The sequence below is a fragment of the Columba livia genome, chromosome 5, assembly GCF_036013475.1.
Source record: "Columba livia isolate bColLiv1 breed racing homer chromosome 5, bColLiv1.pat.W.v2, whole genome shotgun sequence".
NCBI classification, from domain to species: domain Eukaryota; kingdom Metazoa; phylum Chordata; class Aves; order Columbiformes; family Columbidae; genus Columba; species Columba livia.
In genome coordinates, this window is record NC_088606.1 from 27109676 (window position 1) to 27127208 (window position 17533).

Genomic DNA, 17533 nt, shown 5'->3' on the forward strand with positions numbered 1-17533 from the left:
ACAGCAAAGCCACTGAAACAGAGAACTAATACAGCACCGGTGTAAAAAGGTTACGATCCTGGAAGTGGAAGAAAGCAATGGGTGAGAGGATCTCTCTCTCAGGAAGGTGATATGAAAAAAATATTACTAAGATATTCTGGATCTTTCTGCCTCACAGATGTGAATATACAATTTACCTATCTTAATAAAACCTCTGGTTTTGAATGTAAATACAGCAGCATTATATTTTGAGCAAACTAGTTCATATAAAGTTGCAAGAGGCCGATATGTCCTATGCTTCATATGTTTTAATTTTTTTCTCTATTGCAAACTGTATTAAAAAGTCTGGGGTATTTTAGTTATCAAATTTTATGCAATTACTTAATTACAGCAACGCTTCCTTGGTGACTTCAGAATACTTTGATAACCACAGCATAGCTGTTCAAAAGCATTCTGAATTGCTTTGTTTTAGGTGAATATTCTTTGAATTAAATTTGACCAAAACATTTCACAAAATCCAAATAATAGTATATTATAAATTAAATTATGAAAGAATGCTATTGGAACTCCACTAGGAACCTAGCTTACACCTAAGATATAAATGAAAGTGTTTATTTGCCCTAATTAAAAAATCCAAGGGACTGAAATTCTTAATTCACAGAGATAGTTAAATCACAGACATATCAATTTTTAATATACCTTTTTAAAAGTGTTATGATTTCACAGTTTGTTGTATATCAGGAAAACTCCAGTGACTTAACTGCCATGTTCTCAAGTTCTCATAATAATATGTTCAAGAATATTCCACACTAATACATGTAAACTCAGGCTTATTGGGAAAAGCATGTGCATGTTATTTTATACAGTGTAAGGCAATGGTACACTCATTTCATTACCATGCACTGTTTTTCTAAAAGGTTTAAGTAAAGCATGTACTTATCCCATTGTGTAGCTTTCATACTATATGATGAAACCTAATGCGGTTCACGTAATTCTTTGACTATTGTACTGAAATAATAAATATATCTTGTTTAAAAGGAACAAGGAAGAGCATGAACACGTACACCCACACCCAGACTCCTGCACACTCCCAGAGCAAATATTCACACACTATGGTGACAGCTGAATTATTCTGTGGTATCAGATCATCTTTCTTGGGCTGACAGTTTTAAAGAGGAAGACCACTATAAATCACATATTGGCACTTTTGTAATGTGAATTGCTACAGTTACAAATAACGGTGGTGTTTTGTCAAGGTAAACTGCTAGAAGGCCTAACATTTTGTTGTTTGGTTTTCTTTTTTTTTTTCCCTTTCCCTTTAGCTGTGGATAACTCACTTGCTATAGAATCTGATGTGGTTATAAAAATCTCACCTGATTTAAGAGCTGTGATTAATTAAACAAATACAAGTTTCTGCTTTATGATGAGAAGAATCTGACTGCAGATTCCACTGACTAGATCTCTGTTAAGTCAACAATTGTGTGAATTAAACTCCAGATGTTTATACAACAAAATCCTCCATCTGAATCAGTCATCCTAAGGTCCTTCCATTATCAGTAATGGAAGCCTGCTAAGGCTTGATCAACAGACATTTTAGATAACTACTTTGGATGAAGTAAAGGTCTGTCTAGGAGAGCCCTCTTTATTGCCAAAGGACTGAAAATGGGAGTCTTTGAATATCTCAGATGTAGATGTGGACGTTTCAGGTATCTACATTTGGACTGATGAATCCCCCAGGTGTTCAGCAGATGTTAGGCTTCTCCTCTGAGTCATTTGTAAATCCATATTCAAGATGAGACCAAGGGATACCTTGCTATTGAAAGTTGCTGTATTCAGCTTAAATCACTTTATTCAGGACCACTGGTTATTTTTTAAAGAGCTAACCCTCATTTTTTGTGCATTAGAAAGGATGTTATTGCTAGTATCAGGACCATATTCCATGTTGCATATTGACATTTTAGAACAGATTCTGATTTGAATCCCTGGGGGTACTTAAAAAGTAAACTATATTAAAATGTATGCAGAGCATTAACAGGATAATATTAATTACCAAATATGAAAATGAGACTGAAATTTTGTATTAAAGACTAAGCTTGTCAGTCACCTAAATAAACAGTCACATGCTGTGTCAGATATGATAGGCATCATTTGGCTTATGCTGTTGATCTACCACTGTGATATTTTAAAATGGAAAGCTATTAAACAAATAACAGTATTGAAATTAGCAGTATTCACGGTGTTGTAGTCAAAATTCTTCTATATTTTCATGTTTGAGCCTCCTAGAGGAAGTAATGTTTTGCCTTTCTAATTAAATATTTGGTTACTCAGAGCCAGCTTTATGCCTTGGAGAAAGACAAACTCAAGTCAACAACCTTTTGAAATCAACTTTTCTATAAATCTGCTAAAAGAAACCTAAAATGTTCAGAAAGGGAACACTAGATTCTGAGTATCAGAATATATTGGAAAACAGATCAAATGTGTATGTAGTCAGGCAGATCCTGTTTGAGGATCTGGTCATTATATAAGTGGATTCTGAGGAAGTTTCTTCCTGTCTGCCTTTCATTAAATGGAAGTCGGCCAACTAAAATTGTTTCTACGCCTTTTGTGCATTATTTTCAAAACAGGATTTCTAAAGTGTATTTCCTAAATCTGTACCTTGGAATTTGAATAGGTATTCTGATTTTCAAAATCTAACTACACTTTTTAAGTAAGTTCATTAGGAGGGCAAAACAGGATTTCCAGTTGGATACTTAAGGGGAAAAAAAGTATTTTTTAAAGATTTTCAGGTCTAGAAGAAAGTTTAACATGTGTTCTGGTTTTAAAAAGTGCTGTATATCAAATAAGTCCTTCAAAAGTCAGTGTATTGGAGCCGTGTTTTACATTCTTAACAGTGTAAGAGCCTCAGAGGATCCAGAAGGATTTCCAGACAATATATATGTCTTTTGTCACCTTTCAGCCCTATTCCTAACATTGAATCTGGACACTGCCAAGCTGATCTTCAACACAAATGTTTATAGCCTTCCTTGCTCCTTGGCTCCCAAGGACTTGCTTCCCTAGACATAATGGCTCAAAAAAAATTTCCTGTTCCAGTTCTGTCCTTTTTATCGCTCTCTCACCATGCATGTTCCTGTGCCATTGGTTTTAATAGAGAAGTTGGTTTTATCTTCTTATTTTCCAGAATAATTGTTAAATGTTCAGTTGTGTAAAAGTTTCATCTGCCATAATCATAACAGCACAACATCAATAATAAAAAAACCCTACTGCCAAATTCATACATTCAAAGCCACATGTTGCTCCATAAATTCTATTTGTCATTATTAGTAGTATTAGTATTTATTAGTATTAGTATTAGTATTAGTATTAGTATTAGTATTAGTATTAGTAGTATTTTAAGACCTTTTCATTTGCTTTAGGGATCCTTCCTTTTTTAGAGGACCCAAGTCACACTTTCATCTTTTTTTCTGCAATCAGAAAAATGAGGATTTTTTTTTTTAAATGGAAGTTGTGATTTTTACACAATCACAGGAAAGGGAAAATAACAAGTTTGGTATTTGGTTGGACTAAAGATAAAATGACAAGAATTGGCAACACTTTATTTGTCAACAGCATTGAAATGATGCTATGGTTATTGTTCTCTTTTTGTAAAGATGAGCTCTTCCTCCTTTTGCTTAACTTTTGTAGCAACCCTCTAGCTTTGTTCAAGCTCGGCAGATTATTAAAACTGATGGTCTGGGTTTCCAAGGACTCAACAAAGGTCTTACTGCAACACTGGGCCGTCATGGAGTTTTTAACATGGTTTACTTTGGATTCTACTTCAATGTGAAGAACATTCTTCCAGTCAACAAAGTAAGTTCTGCATATAGTACAATGGACAAACAGATATAGGCTTGGCAATTTAATTAACACTATTTTTCTGCACAAAGCTGTGATATTTAGCAACAAATAATGACTAACATAGCTCTCTGTTTTGCAGTTAATCTGAAAAATATTAGACAGTTGTAACTTCAAGATTTCTCACATACGTGATTTCATCACAAAACCTAATTTGTTCACTTGGTATATTTTGCCAGAAAATAAAATATTAAAGTCAGTCATGTGGTATTGACATACCTATAAAAACTGTGAAATAAGAATACTACACTTCTGAAATAATTTTGGCTCTTGACTATGTATTTGCTGTTCACCATCTGTAACTTAAGTGGAAAAATGTACGGAAATGTCCGTATGAGCCTTTTAGGTGTCAACAGTGCTAAACTGTGCATTAAATTTGCATCCAAATTAAGAATGTTTGCAGTTTATTTTGCCAAAAAAATAAACCTTTTATGTTAAGTGGTCAAATTATGCAAATTACATGTGTGGGCTCTAAATGTTCATAATGAATAATTTTTCATATGTTCAGTGTATTCTGCTAAAAAGACCATTCATAGTCAACTTCACGCTCTGTTTACTGAAAATGGAATAAACTAGACTCATTTCAGTTGCAACTAATGTATCAACCATAGAGTATCAACAGCTATGCATCTGCACTAGCAATCAAATCAGTCTTCAAATTTATATTGTCTCAGTTTTATGGCACCTACTTATATAGCACATTTCATAGACTGCCATCAGCTTTCACTTTTCAATTTTTTATCATAGTTAGGTTTGACTGTACACATTAGTTTCATTAAAACCTTTGCTCACTACCACCTCCAGGTGGCTGACATTTCTTAATGATATGATATTTCCTCAGTGTCTGTTAAAAACCCGCTTTGAAACATGGCCAAATGCAAAACTCATTTCAAGTCAGGCACTGCCTGCCCCAGCTGCCACAGATGTGCCTGTTGGTAAAAGGGCTGCTGCATCAGACAGTGCTGAGTGGTGTGTTGTTTTGTAAGAGAAAGAGCCATAAACATTTATAGGCAAAGAAGAGGAGATGGGAAACCAAAATGGGCTGTTCAGCTTGGCAAATAAGTAAGATACTAGACAATAATTTTATTTTTAGTCTTTTCAGATCTCTGCCAACATTGAAGTGATATGTAGGAACCGACAGTGAAAAGAACATATGGTGGAACACAGCTGAAAAAATTAATTAACCAAGATAATTGAGGAGAAGGTTGGATCAGAGCAGAAAATAGAATGATGTCAGAGTTATCATCCAAGTTTAGGTTTCAGGGTGACTTGTGAGCTGGGAAAAAAAATGGGAGTGCTGTATCCAGTACGATGTTACAAGCCACCCCATTGATTAGTGCTCTCCAATCTGAGGTGTCCTGTGGCTGTGGACACTACAGCCTGTGCTGTTTAAAGACTTCAGCCAAGGCCATCCTCACCAAAAGATGTCATATCAAAGAAGGAGAGTCTTGCTACCTCATCTGCTCCTGTACTACAGAATTCCTGTAGGCAAGACAGATATGAATTTTCAGGAGAGGAATGTTTGATCAAAACAAAAATATGAAGAAGGAAAAACATTTTTTTTTTCCTATGGAAATTAGGATAATGCTGATACTGATAACCAGATTCGATCATAGCTGACACAGAGGCAGACTTAAAATAACTGAGTTCTTACAAGTCATACAAACAATCATTTAAAAAGAAGAGAGATCTTACAATGCATCTTATGAGTGGGCCAGGTGGGGGAAATTTTCAGTTGGAACTTATGCCTTATTAAACACTGAATTCCATGGGAAAAAGCCCATGTAAGCCTTAGTCTGACCTTGCACCTTTCCAGACATCAGTATCAATCAATCAAAAGAACCCATAGAACATCAAACTTCTTTAGTTCTGGTATTCATGGGGCTACTCTTTTTTTTCTGTTTCATAAATTACTGTATAACTGAGACTGAAGATGCATAGTGCAGACAAATGTACTGGATGAAGGGGTAAGCAATAAGGTATCAATTTCTGGATACCCTTTTCTGCATATTTAGTGTCTAAAGGATGCCATGAAAAGGTGACCTGCTTGTACACCCAGCATTTTATGAACAGTCTGATCATCTGTGTAGACCAACTCTATGTGGGAAAACTGAGTCTCTAGAATTCTGTAAATTTTATATTCAGTGACCACATTTTTTGTTATCTCCTGTGTTTTTTATTTACACCAAATTTTTGTTGTGCAGATGTTTGTTTTAGGACTAAATGAAGTCCTATCCTTGCCCTACAGGTCCAAAAAGTTATAGCAAATGTGTAAATAATAGATAACAATGCTACTTCTAAATCTGGAGTAAGATTAATAATTTTATCAGGAAATTGTATTGTGAGAAAAACAAATCACTGAGAGGATTTCAGACTCTTTGAAGATGTGTAACCTGTATAGCAGACAGCCGTGTCACTCTGGAGACTAGCCAGGACATTTATCCTAGTGGCTATCATTCCTCTTCTTATGCTGTCAGACATCTGACAGGTGGATTTTAAAAACTTAAATATATGTCTACCACAATGAGATTGCACTCGAGGAATCTGAGAGAATACCAATGTGAAAAAGCACATTCATTTCAAACACAGCACAGCTATGACTATTCTTTTTGGAATGCTTTTCCTGGTCATCACTATGTTTATTGTAGTCATAATTTCAGTGTTTCCTGCATGTCTTGACAAAGATCAAACCATCATTGTACTAGTGAGAAAGCAAGCTATAGTTTACAATAGGGAGTTTATTATGTAAATGCATGAGATGGACAGAGGTTCAGGGTCAATAAAACTATGAATCTGTTCCTTAAACTATGGTCAAATCTTGATTAAGTCACAAACAAAAATTGTGAATATTCTATAAGAAAATCAAAGCATGATTTTATCACAACAGTGATGAGACTCACTTCAGTCTTTTCATTTTCACCCTTTCTGGAGCCTTGCAGTGAATCTACATCATTTTCTCCTCCTTCCTGCTGGTTTCCTCCAAACCATCTGAGCACATCTGTACCAGACTCTCCCTCTCTAACACTGGAATTTGACAACCTTTCTTCTCAGTTCAGTAGGAAGACCCAGACCCTGACTCTTCTGGCTCAGTGTCTGTGTTTATTGCAACTCATTCTAGTTTTTCATCTGTTCCTTGTTATTTTTCCCAAGAGCTATCTCCCACCTTGCTTCTCTCTAAATATACCTTTTCTCTGTCTTGGAAGCCCCCTTCCTCAGACCCACGTGTTCCTTTCTTCCACTGTCTGTTGCCAAAGGAAGCCCCTTTTAGTGGTTCAAACCAACCATCCAATCATCGCACTGGCTAAAGCAGTTCCTTACAACCTGTTTTGCTGCCAAACACTGGATCATAGTCAATGTAGCCTAGGTCAGGTCTTGTGGCACCTCTTAGCTTGCCATAGGAGTTGGCCAAAAGGGCCAAGAAGCAACTTTACTCTTATTTCTGGCCTATCTCCCTCCTCAGTCCCATAATCGCTAGGTACACCAGGGAGAACAAGAGCTGGCCAAACCCAAGCCTTGTCTTTTAAAGTCTTCCTTGTCACACAGGGAGGTGGAATGTGCAGCATGCAGTGCAAAGCCTCAGCTCCATTCCTGGCTTCTCTGCTGACTTGTTATGTGACTTTGAGCAAACTTATTTAAATTTAGTGGTCATTTCAAGTCACTTTTGACACTTTTATGCCAAATATAACTCCTTTATGGAACTAATGCTGTGGTTAATGTTTTCAAATGAGTTTAAGAAACTTAATGCAAGTATTCCACTCTAAGCATTAGTATCAGGCTAACTTCAGTAGATTGCTTTTCAATTACCAGCTTCAAATATTATTCCATTAATATTATTTATACTTCATGCAAATTGTCAGGAACTGGCATTCTCCTCATGCAGTAAGCATTATTCTTTTATAGAGAACTTATCTACAAGGTGCTGAGAAGCACTAAAACTTATTTATAAAAGTATTATTTTTCATAAGATATGTGCCTCCAGCAACTGAAAAAAAAAAAAAATCTCAAGACAAACATCCAAATATTGAAGCAAACAAACTCATAAAAGTAGTTTCAGTTAGGCAAATTAATATATTGATCTTCTGACTTTTTTGCTTGAAAATAGGGTTACATTATAAGTTTCTTTGCAACACATTCTTCCACTTAGACTGAACAGGGCCCCACAAGGAAAAAAAAAAAAAAAAGCAGTGTTCCTGAATGTCTCTATGGTCAGGTTTCTAAACACCATTATGCATGTTGGTGGACTGTCCACTTTATCTATTTCTGCTTACCTCAGTCAACCTACCTCAGTGACTTTAAGCTGTTCCTTTGAAGGTACCTACTTCTCTCCACTGCATATCCAAGTGTAGTGTCCTTCTTTGAACCCTGGATTGTATCTAAGATGGGTGTCTAAATCAGTACAAATATGTGTGCTATGGTGAGCCATTATTCTAAAATGATTTTTCAGCTATCCTGAAAAAAATAAATTAACTGAGTTCCAGACATACATGCCCTTACCAAAGGTTTTTTTTCATTTCTGGATTAATATCTATGCTGCTTATTGAGTTAAATGACCTTCCTTCAGTACCGATGAAGATAGTTTGGAAGCTTTTGACTGAGATCAAAGATTTAAACAGGGATTTTGACAAGGTGTCCAGCAAATAAACAGGAGAATGAAGTAGTAGGGAAAGGAAAGCCCAGGACATTGGAGACTGAAACTGATAAATCAAAAGTGCCTCCAGTGGGTGATACTCTTGCACATGGGTGTGTATGTGCTGGATTAAGGGCTAGAATTTTCTATTGCTAGAAATAATGGAATATAAAAGAAAGAAATAAGCAGCATGTGATTCAGGAGGAACCTAGAGAGTCTCCACTTATTTAAAAATTACAGGATACAAGTAATGAGGTATGAAAAGCAGAGCAATAACATCTCAAGAAAGCAGGGAAATCCATCAGAACATGCATAGATATGGCATTTTTTAGTTATACCTACTTCTCTCTTTATTTTTAATGGCTGCTGGTGCTCGTAGGGCAGCAACTCAGGTATAGAGGAAATGTGCTTGTGAAGGGCATGGTAAAAAGGTGAGATGATCACAGATTATGTTATCCAAGCATGGCAAAGTTATTCCATTGTGAATAAACAAACCGGTATTTCGCTTCTTTGTGGTATACTGTACTGTGTTGTGGCACCATCTAAAATCAAGTTTCTGTTCTACATGTTCTACTTATACTGCAGAAAATAACCTTTACCTAAGAACAGAATTAATATCTGGTTTTTCTTCAGTTCTGCCATTTGTGAAACAGGAAGAGCTTGTCGGAATCTTTTTTTCTAATGTACCAAATACGAAACATTCAGCCAGTGAACTCATGGTGAAGAAGTGAGTGACAATAACATGATGATAATTGCTTCTGCTAGCCCATTGCAGTGTTAGCACAACAGATATGTGTTATCCTCGTGTCTCCTTTCACAGGGTCCAACACTGTTAAGAATATTTTGCTGTTGTCCATAGAATAGGAAAAGGACAGACTTCAGTATAAAAAGACTCTACTTCCTGATAGCACCAACTTGCACCTATGTGACAGACAGCCAATGTTCCTTATTCTGTGTAAGCATTATAGACAGAGGCATAAATTATGTTTGGGTATCTCTTTTCTTACTTGGAAGCAGCAGCACAGTAAAAAGCGACTACTCTGTGGTTTTAGAAAAAAAACAACTTTTTAATTGTTTTTAACTGCTAAATTTATTTTTAATCTGTTATACAAATGAAATTATCCAGATATAGCGATGAATGCCACAAAACTCTTCCCATGAGATATGTAATAAAAAATCAAGTTATATAACAAAGCTAGTGGATACCATAGCACATTTGGTTAGGATCCAGTTTTGTGAATGAGCAAAATGCTGACTTTCAACTTTTTTTATGTCACAAATACTGGAACAGAAATAAGCAATCTGTGACCGTTTCCCTTTGGTGGTGTTGGTGCTGTATCTGGTTTCAATAGACGCTCACTTGATCATACACCCGCTATATCCTATACTCTGTGGCACTCTCAGACACAAAGCAGGCAACACTAGCATTGAGAATTCACCAAAATATGAAAATGTTCACCATTCAAACATAAGGGATTTGTCAGGAACAGCAAGGCTTGAATTGCAATGCCTGAAAGTAAATATTTTTACCTGACATGTATTTACAAGCCCAGAGGGCAGCCCACTGCACTTGACACTACGAAAGAAAGCGTTCTTGCACCGAATTTTGTGACAAAGATACTTCAGACCATTCTGGACTATGAAAAGTCAACAGAGCAGTGGTAGCCTCCTCACTGCAGCCTGGTTTGAGAATGTTAGTGCTTAGTTCTCAGGTGTGGGTATAATCCTACAGCCTGGAGCTGGGTACGCACCACACTGGAACACGTCTGCAATACTGCTGCCCTTCCAACCTCAAAAGGGGTCATTTTTAATGCTCTAGATACCAAAATAGTAGCTTTATTTTATTTACATTTAAACCACTGTCAGTATGTACAGAATAAACAGAAATTTACTGCTAAGATTTTTGCTAATAAAGTGGTACAATTCTTTATCTACCACAAGCCAATATGTTTCATGTTTTGTGAAATCAAGGTGTTGAGTTTTTCTGCAAGTAACAAAAAACCTTGTTGATTTTGACGTGGGTCTCTAAACACTTGTATGGACTTTGTCCAGTGCATATTATGGAAGTTTTAATTTATGTTTCTTTTTGCAAAACTTCTTCAGTCACAAAGGGCAGGTTTATGAAACAAATAATACTGTGCTAATGCTATAGCATGGCAAGATCATTTATTATTTTACTGATGATTTCCCATAATTAAAGTACCTTCATTAAAAAAAAAAAAAAAAAAAGTAACTGCATATATAGTGTCTGCTATAGCAAAAAAGGGTTCTTGCTGTTGAAGACCAATAGCAAAAAACTATGTGCAAAGGAAATGCACTGGAACACACTTCCCTGTGACTTCCACTACTTAAAGAAATAGGATTAGACTTTCTTCAAGAGCCTTTGACTCCCAGATAAACTCTGAATTCTTTGATGTCATAGAAAATCCCAAGGTAGGAGGTCTGTCTAAAAGATCAAATAAACTGTGAGTGAGCAAAAAGGTTTTAAATGCAGTTCTAACCTGCTTCTAGCTTTTACTGTGAATATATAGTAGGATTCAGAAACAATCTGTTGTAAATTCTTCAGCCAATTAGCTGAGTGAGTTACCACCGTTTATAATACGCAGAACGCGGAGGCTCTTTTGCAGTTGCGCCGAGTTGGATTGTTAATAACAGGAAGCTAGCACTTCTCAGTACAGTGGATCAGCTACATGTGAAAATAAATGTAAAAAACCTGGAGGGGAATGGCAGCAGACTGAGATTAGCCTTTATTTAATTTAGCATTTGGGGGTCCAACACACAAATGAGCATTTTAGTAGGCTTCATGGTGGAAGTTGCTGTCATTTGTAAAATATTCTGGCCAATTAGCTAATAGTGTGCTTGGATTTCTCCTGTTTTGATACAGTAATACTAAGTACATTGTGAAGCCCAATTATACAAATCATCCCCATATGCCATACCAGTCTTTCTTTATGAACTGTGTTTATAAATCCTGTGTGAGGAAATGTGTACTTCAGCAATTTAGACCATGTGTAAAAACACAGCCAATAGGATTGTCAAGAAAACAAGTTCCAGCGTAGGAAATCCTAATGTGTTCCGCTAAAATAACACAAGTGTGTTGTGTTGTGTGAGTTTTCTGATTAAATACATGTTACTTTATAGTGCTTAACCTACATAGGTCCTTCCGTTTCCCTTTTTATTCTTTCTCTCTTTTTTTGTAGGATCCAAATTTGGAGTTTTTGAGGAAATTTGGAATTGGGCTAGTCTCGGGAACAATAGCCTCAATTATTAACATTCCTTTTGATGTTGCAAAAAGTAGGATTCAAGGACCACAGCCAGTTCCTGGAGAGATCAAGTACAGAACCTGTTTTAAAACTATGGCAACAGTCTATAAAGAGGAAGGGTAAAACATTCTTATTTTAATAAATGTCCAGACCTCTATTTTAGTTCATATGGTTCCATAAAATCATGCTGTTGTACTTCAGATTTGACGAGGGCCATTAAGTCACCCTGAACTCACATATCAAAAGAACACAATGTAATATTTTTAAATGTATTTTAGAATTAGAGTGAGACATCCTCCTGCTCCATGTGAACTATTACAAAAGAGCTACAAGATGATTATTGGTTTGTCAAAATCTATGTTCCACAAATAAATGCTTCATATTTCTCACATGTAATTTTTTCAACTCTTCACTTTGTAAAAGGAAAATATCAACAGACAACAGAATATTTCACAATTTCACCTAATTGTAATCATACAGACCTCTGTACCTTTAAAATGACTGCTGAAATAATTAAATTGGGGACAGATCCTTGTGGAAGTAAAGTTCCTCAAGTGGTGATGGAGTTGTAGCTTTGGTATTCAATTATAGCAGTCATTTTGTCCATGTATGCAGCTGTTGCTAACAGACATCTTGAAAGTAAAAACATCGCACTGATTAAAGTCATATTTCTGATTGGTGAGGCTCACAACGTAGCTTTTGTGACTGAACATTGATTAACTTTTTCTCTTCATCTGATCTGCCTCTGTAAAATGTTAAAATCCAGATACCGCTTGCTATTGAACATGTGTAATTTTGAATAATTTCTTCTAAATGCTCTGCCAGCATTTTAACAAACACATGCTAAAATTCCATTCTTCTTTTAGAGCAAGATTATTGTTTGATATGTTTTGTTTGTTTTTCTTCTGCTACAGATTTCTGGCTCTGTACAAAGGCTTGGTTCCCAAGATCATGAGGCTTGGTCCAGGTAATTTTCCCTCTGTCACTTCTATATTGCTTTTGTTCTTGCTTTCTCTCCTTGTTTTTCAGTTTCTTGAAAAAATGTAGTAAACATCAGTCAAATAAATGAAACAGCGTACGAAAAATCATCAAAATCTCTTTCATCTTTGAATGATTTATTTTGATAGTAGCATCATCCAATAGTATCATAGATGGATTTGGCTAAATATGTGTCTAAAAAAATAATTTACATATACATATCAGATGATTGCAGATCCATGTAACTGCTGGTTTGTATGATTACTTTATTTGTGAACAGGCCAAATGTATCCATGCAAATGCCAGAACTGTAATACCTTTGGAAGCGTTTCTTAAGGCTCGTCCCATTCCTTCTAATGTAATTTGTTTGTTTCACTAGGACTATTCCGTACACGTGTAAATTCATGTTAAAATGCTGGTTAAAGTCTCTCCAGTATAAATGCTCTCAACGAGTTGAAGCATAGCCCAAGCCTATCAAATTCCAGTTACTTTCTTCTTCCTGTGCTCTGCAGGGGTTGTAAAGAGCGGACACTAAAAGTCTGATAGCACAAGCTGGGAAGAGACTTGCATGGCCCTGGTAGGCTAAGAGGACATGGATAACTTAAAACTACCTTTGTTGATTGACCCCTTCTCACTACTTTTTGGAGTTGTTACTCTAAATGTGGGAGCACAGTGGCTGAAAGCTAGATCTTCTACTTTTGGACTATTTTCCCCTGACTGGTTTTGATTAATCATGAAAGCAAAACACTCAGCCCTTAGACTTTGCCAGCCCACAGAGGCAGTCTGTGTCAAAAACAGCAGAAGCCCCAATTTGAACAGTATCCCATTCCCATGAAATTGTATTTCCAGTTAGGCAAGGTGGTTTAATAGGCAAGAATACACATGGTTAAAAGCAAGTAGGTACAGAGTCTGTTCTGCAGTATAAAGGAGGCATTAGGTTTGTCTGTAAATGTTTGCATATCCAGCCTGTCTGGCTAAGTGCTGGACCATACCTGGTTATTGTGCAGGGTAAAGGAAGAAAGTGGGGAGGGGAAACAAGGCATAACTCTGGAGCTAAAAGCCTTTTCCCTCACACTCTAAAGATACCAGATTACATACAGAACAAAAAGAAGGCAGAGATTTGCTTCCTCGGTACCTGTTAGCACAGTAGATTTTTTGAATAAAATTTTACATCTTACAAATTACTACATCTTCTTGCCCAGATCTAGCAAGTCAGTTAAGATTGCACTTAATTTTAAACACTCTCATAATCCCATGGATTAATATATAGATTTGGCTTTCCAATGAATTAATAATGCAATTTTTATTGTGGCTGGAAAGATAATTCCTCCTTTCAACATGTGAATGCTTTCAGGAGAAGAGATACACAAACAGATCACACAGTATAAGAATTGGAATCAGCCTTTATTTGAGTTCAAATCACATCTTAGACATTGCGTCTGTGATTTGTTTGTTAGTCAAAGAATTTTGCAAACTTTTGCTCTATCTAGCTGTCAGTGAATTGCTGTTCATAGCAGATTTCAAGTCTGATGATGGTTCATTTTGATACATAACATGGGAAAATTCATGTGATAGTTTTGTGTGCCTGGTTGTCTGAGCTTCTACCAAGAAAGGTCAGCACAGTCCAGCAGAAGACCTCTTTGTTAGAGGCGCCACTCTAACCTGCTAACTGAGCCAACAAAGGCAAAGGACAGAAAATATTTGTGCCTCCTTGCTGGCACCCACACTTAGAACACTGTAAAACACTTTACTCCTGCAGCCTGGAATCTAATTCTTTTGCCCCATTTTCTTTAACTAGAAGCTTCAGTGTATGCTTATATAGATATGTATATATATATATATATTTACCTTCTGAAATGTTCCCTTCTTTAGTTCATGCAGTAATTACAGCTGTGTTACAGGAGGGCTTTAGTCTGGCTTCACTAACAGTCAAGGTATTTTATGACATTCAAGCTGGGATTTTATACTGTTATCAGTTCTAACAGGTAATGCCATTTCATCAGATCAAAACTGTCTGTGCATTCACAGCCAGCTACAGGCACAGGAAGATTAGACTCATTTCTATATTGTGATCTGCTTTAGACATGGTAAACAAACAGCTGCAAACCTTTCTTGAATATCTACCTGGAAGCATTTTCATCACTCTGGCGATTAAGTTTTGTCATTCCACCAGTCAAGTTGCTCTTTCATGGCCAAATCTAACTCTAAACAAACATACAAATATATACATATTCAGATTAAAAGCTTCACTTGCGAAAGAACAAAGAAAAACATTAATCTTGAAACAAAGTTAGGAAAAATCACACTGAGGGTGATTTTGATTTAAGATACAAACTTTCACATCAACTTTATGGTCTAATATTAAGTAAAATTTGTATGGTTTAAGAACTGGTGATTTTTAATTAATTAGGGAAATAGTAGAATTATCTATTTTGCAAATCAGGCTTTGCTATATTCTCTTTTAGATTGCACACTACAAATATTCTTAAAAATCTTGAAAATACCAAATTTTGCATGTAGTAAAATAGTATCTTTTCTTCCAGGTGGTGCAGTGATGCTTTTGGTTTATGAATACGTTTATGCGTGGCTTCAGGACACAGTTGATCGCAAGCAGCACTTCTGAAAAATGCACTCTTTAAAATTAAATACAGTTTAATAAACTAAGAGTGATTCTCATCCTTTGTGGTGTTGAATACCCTCATATTATACTGCTGTTAATGGAGTTCAAAACAGATTTGGTTCTGGGGTCCTGATCCAAAAAAATATTTAAGCACATGCTTCTCTGTAAGTACATAAGTAAATAGCACGGTTGATATTTGTTTTACTCGATCAAGCAAAAATATCAAGGAGATAAAGGAACAAGAAGATAAAGGAACAGGACAAACTGAAAATTCTGGACACCAAATTATACTATGTAGTCAATATACTTCAAAAAAAAAAAAAATCAGCTGAAATGGCAAGCTAATAACTTTCAGGGAATTTTGAAGAAAAAAATTGAATAATGCTGTGCGGCCAGATACTAAGATAGTGTAAACTGACAGCTCCATTGACTTTAGGCTAAGAACATGACCCACACTCTACCAATTCTTGCGTCAATCTTGGGTCCAGTTTCAATTCAGTCCAGTAAAATTTCAACATTGATAGAAGAGCTTCTTAAGTTGTTGGGAGTTTGGTCAAAAAAAGGACAGCATGACTAGGCACAACCTTAAAATATGTCCTACTTCTTCTTATCCATATATATCTTAAAAATCTCACTCAGGTCACAGAAGACACTGAAAATAATTACTCTGGGTCAAGTTAAACAAAAGTGCAAAACAACTGTGGGAATCATAGGAGAAATGAGTAAATAAATTAACATAAATAAATACTTTAAGGCATATGAGTTTTACTGTGATTTTTTATCCACCTTCATATACTATTGCTTAAAGAACTATCCTGTGATATAAGTGTTCCGTGCACTTGAGTGCCCCTTTAGCCTTCCATTACCACCATGAGATGGAGAAACAACGTTCTACATTGATAGCACATATTTAGTCATAATTAGCTAGCCATATAACTTTCTATAGATAAAAATAAAAATGTTGCTCTAAAGCTAAAAGTGTTGCTTTTCCCAGTCACTGTAAATATAAATAATATTCAGTGATGTACTCCTGTCTTTACCAGCCATTCTAACAAACTGTATGACATATGATAATTTCTGCTATGCTAATTGAAGACATAGTTTCAGCTCATGCAGTGGTGCCACTCTACAATTTCTTTTCAGGAACTCTTTGAATAGCTTAAAGCTACACACTATTCTGTTAAAAAAATATTCCCATTGTCTAAACATGGTTTATTTTCAAATGAGTGCATATCTTCCAATTGCTGAAAGTTTCTGTGTCACCCCATACTACATTCAAAATGTTCACTTCTCTTCCTCTTAAGGAGGTACAAACCTTTTTCCTAGCAATCTGAAAGAAATATCTTTCCAGATCGTTACTTGAAAATGACAGTTCACATGTGAAGTCTTACCTCAGAGTGTTTTAGAAAAGCAACAAAAAGCTAAAAATATAAATGAATTCTCAGTGCTTTCAAGGATGCTTGTACTGATATAGTCAATATACCTTTCTTTTGTCTAAATTTGACAACAGTGACTTCTCATACCTATGATATTTCATAGCTAAAAATCAACAAAATTAACTCTGATACAGTTTAAAATTTTAGGGCAAATGTCCCTCGTTGCATATCATTATTGGCACTTAGCCAAAGAGAAGACACTACTAAGATAATTTTTAAAATTAAAAGCAAAATGCTTTGTAATTAGTCTTTTATTAATTTAGAGCATTTAAAATATAAAAATAATAGGCTTTAAACATACTGTATATACATATATAGCCTTTGGTTTAACATCCTTTCCAACATGTTGGGGTTTTGGGTTTTTTTTGGTTGATAGCTCTGCCTGATCTTTGATAAAAAGAGAACTATTAGAAAGCGGAAAACACAGCATCACTTTAGAAAACAAACCCATGAATGTGCCAGCCCAATGCCCCATCACTCCTGGTGTAATATGGGATCTGATTCAGTTTTACACTGGAGGTCTTCTATACCAGGACTATGAAAACACAATGGTGTTGTCCCAGAAGGGAGTATTAGGCTTCACTGATTTCTTTGTAAACATTTGACACTCTGGGAATGGAGTGTAGGCTTTTCAGAATTAAATCTTAAATTCTGCGCTCACATATACTGCATATTTCCCAAATTAATCCGTTCACCTCAGTGGCTTCACTCCAGACTTTTCTCTCTGTACCTGGCAGCA

General features: G+C 35.8%; 1 protein-coding gene across 4 annotated transcripts in view; it reads left to right on the forward strand.

Moving 5' to 3' along the window:
* Positions 1 to 16115, forward strand: part of SLC25A21 (solute carrier family 25 member 21) — a 260238-nt gene extending 244123 nt beyond the window's left edge. For 3 of the 4 annotated variants that reach the window (XM_065064035.1, XM_065064036.1, XM_021287413.2), the window contains 4 exons: positions 3661 to 3825; positions 11698 to 11879; positions 12675 to 12727; positions 15282 to 16115. In XM_065064035.1, the coding sequence (XP_064920107.1) occupies positions 3661 to 3825; positions 11698 to 11879; positions 12675 to 12727; positions 15282 to 15361 (480 nt within the window). In that variant the 3' untranslated portion in view covers positions 15362 to 16115. The remainder of the gene's footprint in view (positions 1 to 3660; positions 3826 to 11697; positions 11880 to 12674; positions 12728 to 15281) is intronic. The other variant, XM_065064037.1, reaches the window with a different exon arrangement.
* Positions 16116 to 17533: the final 1418 nt, after the last annotated feature.